General features: G+C 34.8%; 1 protein-coding gene across 1 annotated transcript in view; it reads right to left on the reverse strand.

The window, feature by feature from the left end:
- Window positions 2,180–3,829, reverse strand: part of LOC107642956 (ureide permease 1) — an 8,834-nt gene continuing 7,184 nt past the window's right edge. The window contains exon 8 of the mRNA XM_021123060.1: window positions 2,180–2,572. Coding sequence (XP_020978719.1) covers window positions 2,414–2,572 — 159 coding nt within the window. The 3' untranslated portion in view covers window positions 2,180–2,413. The remainder of the gene's footprint in view (window positions 2,573–3,829) is intronic.

Raw genomic sequence — 3,829 nt, forward strand, 5'->3', positions numbered from 1 at the left:
TTGCATTCTGTTTCAAACTATACTTGGATCCAAGGTGTAAACTTGGGTCACTTTGATCAGTGTAGATGAGGCTGACACAGTAGCTGCTAATTTTATCATGTTGTGTACCTAGCAAACGGTCAATCAAGTGGATCATTAGGTGCAAGCTTCAATGAAATTACAAAGTATTTTTGTACAGCGTGGGATAGCGAAAAGTAAATCCTTTTTGGGATCGAGTAAGTATCGAGAACGAGAACTGGTGGCTTCAAATCCGATGATATTGTCACAATCACCTAAAGAAAAACTAATGTAGAATTTCAACTAGGGCTGCACATGGATCGGATAATATCCGCATATCCGCGGTAATTATCCGCATCCGATCCGAATTTTGCGGATATTATCCGATCCGCAGAGCCATCGGATCGGATCCGCACTATGGTCGGATCGGATTGCGGATTTGACAGTGATATCCGCGGATCCGATCCGCAAATCCGCATATCCGCACATCACATATAAATAGCATAGTTTAAGAAAATAAATCCTAATGTGATATGAATTTTAGTGTGTTATTTATGAATTTTATGATATTTTGTTTTTAATTTTTTATGTTGTACTTCAACTTAGAATAATTAAACTTAAATCTTGTGTTATTATTTTGTTTTTGTTATTCAAAAGAACTATTATTGATAATATTTTAGGAGTAAATAGGTTTAAACAGATAAAAAAATGAATTTTTTGGATTTTTTTTGTAAAAATAGTCAAATTGAATCTTAAAATAGTTTTTTTTTTTTTAATTATGCGGATATACTCGATATTCGATCCGATCTGATCCGCAAGTATGCGGATCGGATCGGATCCGGCCTAAAAAAATGCGGATATCGTATCCGATCCGATCCGATGAGTGCAGTGCGGATCGGATAGAATTTTAGGCTATATCCGATCCGATCCGATCCGTGTGCAGCCCTAATTTCAAGCTTTTATTTCCTCAAACTAGCATTCCAATTCAAATTATACTTGGATCCAATCTTTTATACTTCGCATTTATATATCAAAAGATTTTGCATTTTAATTTTTTTAGCTAAAGAACTATTTTATGTAGAATTTTTTGAATTAAAATTTTTTATATTATTAGGATTTATAATTATACTACGTGTATATTAAAATTAGCTCATTGAGAGGCCCAAATGGCCTACCAAAAAAGCCCAAATCATTTTTTATGGGTAAATACAAAAAACTTGACAAAACGCTAACAAAACAGATATCCAAACGCTAACAAAACGGAAATAAAAGTTAAATAAACTAAAATATCAAAACAGTCCATCAAAAGTCCAAAAGTTATATCAAAACAGTCTATCAAAAGTCCAAACAGCCCACCGAGAGGTCCAAAAGTTTTTAAACACAAAGTACCATGACTTCTAAAGGCAAAAAGTACAAATTCCAACATACTCAGAACACACGAAAAACCAAACTCAATCAGCATGGAGACCAAGCTTACCCTCATGCTTCGAAGGCAACTGTTCAGAATGTTTGGATTTTTATCGAGCCCAATATAAATTGGCCTAAACATTTCTGCCATCTTAACAGTCAAAGACCATCTTTACCTCCTATCTACTTTTCAAAATTATATGAAGTAGGACCCCTCCCACAAAAATAAAATAGTTTACACCACTTATAAAAGGAGAGCTCATTGTTCTCTCAGGTATGATTTATTCTACACTAGCATTTATCCCCTTACCTCTCTAGCTCTAACTTGGGCATCGAAGTGCCTTTATAGGTACCACCAAAAAACCAGGCTTGTCATTCTACCAGACCAACGAGTATCCAATCCATCTTCACCTAAACGTAACCCACCTGAACATTTTGTATTTTAACTGTGTATTGCCTAACGATGAAACAATTTGGGTGAAAGGAAAGGACGATGAAACAATTTGGGTGAAAGGAAAGGATCACATACTGAGGGGACAAAGTTTTGTTAAGAAATGCTCAAAAAGTATAGAAGTGTGTCGTTATTCCAGTAAGATGACTTGTATCAAAGTTCCTTAAATATTTTGTAAAAAAAAAAAAACTAAAAATAAAAAATCTAACAACTATCACCAGACGCCATCTATACTAACCCCGTTGATCTATATTTTTGCCCAACATAAGCGACTAAGTCTCATTGTTTTGAAAGCATTTTTTCATTTTCTTTTTTCTTGATGTATAAAATAACAATGAAGAAAACAGAGGTATACAGAAACATTGGAAAAATAATGTGCAACATATACAGCTTGAAAGTTGAAAATGTACATGGAAATAAGAAAACATTTCAACCTACTGAATTTCTGCTTCTCCATCCCCCTTTTCGTAGTAGTTTGCTTTGTCTAGTTGACACCAATGAACAATCAGAATACTAAATCTCTTATTTACTAATATGACTACATTGTCTATAAAATGATCATTGGTATTTCCTATGCCCTGATGAAGCCATTAGGACAGCAACAGCCACAATGAACATGAACAACATGCTCCCGAGCAGCATGTATGTTCGCTGCGATGATTTCCGATATTCCCCGAATAGAACAATGCCCCAAAAGGTGCTTACTAATGGAAGCGCCTGTTTGAACAACGGGTTCAAAGAATCAAAGTGATAAAATGATTCAACAATTTATTGTATACTGTAAGTCAGATAAAAAGAGGCGGAAAATGTGTCTAAGTTGTTTATAACATTTTGAATATCTCAAGGTTTTCTGAGAAATATAGGGATTTGCGTAACAACAATTTTATTTGCCAACCAAAAAAATTGGATCACCTCTCTTCCTTTTTTAAAAAATTCTCCATCTTTGGATACCAACTTTTGGTGTTGGAAAAAAATAAAAAATTTTAAAGTAGGTAATTAGCATGTAAGTAACTATGGTTTGACAATATCTTGAATTTGGTTGAAACTCACATGCACTGTCTTTATTCTTTATGAATAGTTGAAAATTATTCGATGATAATTTAGTCAAACATGTTAAATCAACTAAGGATTTTCAGCTAGACAATTGCACGTGAGTCTTCACTTTTGAATTTCTATTGGTTGAAACTTGAAAGCAAAAAAAACTATATTTTGCTGTTAGTGAATAGAATATATTCTTAAGCCGATCAGTTATTGACTTAATTGCTATTATGAAAGGAAAAATACTTCACCTGAACAGCATCTGCTGCCGCATATCCTGCTGCTTGGCCTCCCATAAATTGGAGACCATTACCAAATCCACAAAGGAGACCAGCCAACAAGGCCCAACCTCTGCCATCCCAGTCTCTCAAATACGCCGTCAACGATGACTTGGGCAAGTTTAAGACAGGGTGGTAAAGGAAGATGAAATTGAGAATAATCGCAATAACAAAACATGAGACTGAGAAATAGAAGAAGGCAGTATAAACAGTCAAATGAGGAACCCCTTCCTTTAGTGTATGCCACTGATCATTTGTTGCTAAGTTGAATGCTGGTGAGAACAAAGAGAAGCATATTCCGGCAAAAAAAGTTATAGCCAATCCAATGAAAGCGTTCTTCCCAAACACCTGCAGAAGAATTCAAATTAATGGTTTGATTTCTTTCAAGTGAATCTGTCAAACATGGTAGATTAGTGAAATGCTGCTAATGAATGATGTCATCGTCACCTGCCTTAATAGCTCTTCTTTTCTCAAGATCTAAAAGAAAAACAGCACTTCCTGCTTTAATTTTTTCGTCACCGCCGCTTTCAAGATCCATTGGTTTTACTGTAAGAATAGCAGTAGGATAGGTAGAAGTTTAGGATCTTATAAAAAATATAATAATCTCCAAGAAGATAGCAAATTACACCTTATCTGAGCTTCTTACCTCCCTCTGTGA

The sequence above is a fragment of the Arachis ipaensis genome, chromosome B05, assembly GCF_000816755.2.
Source record: "Arachis ipaensis cultivar K30076 chromosome B05, Araip1.1, whole genome shotgun sequence".
NCBI classification, from domain to species: domain Eukaryota; kingdom Viridiplantae; phylum Streptophyta; class Magnoliopsida; order Fabales; family Fabaceae; genus Arachis; species Arachis ipaensis.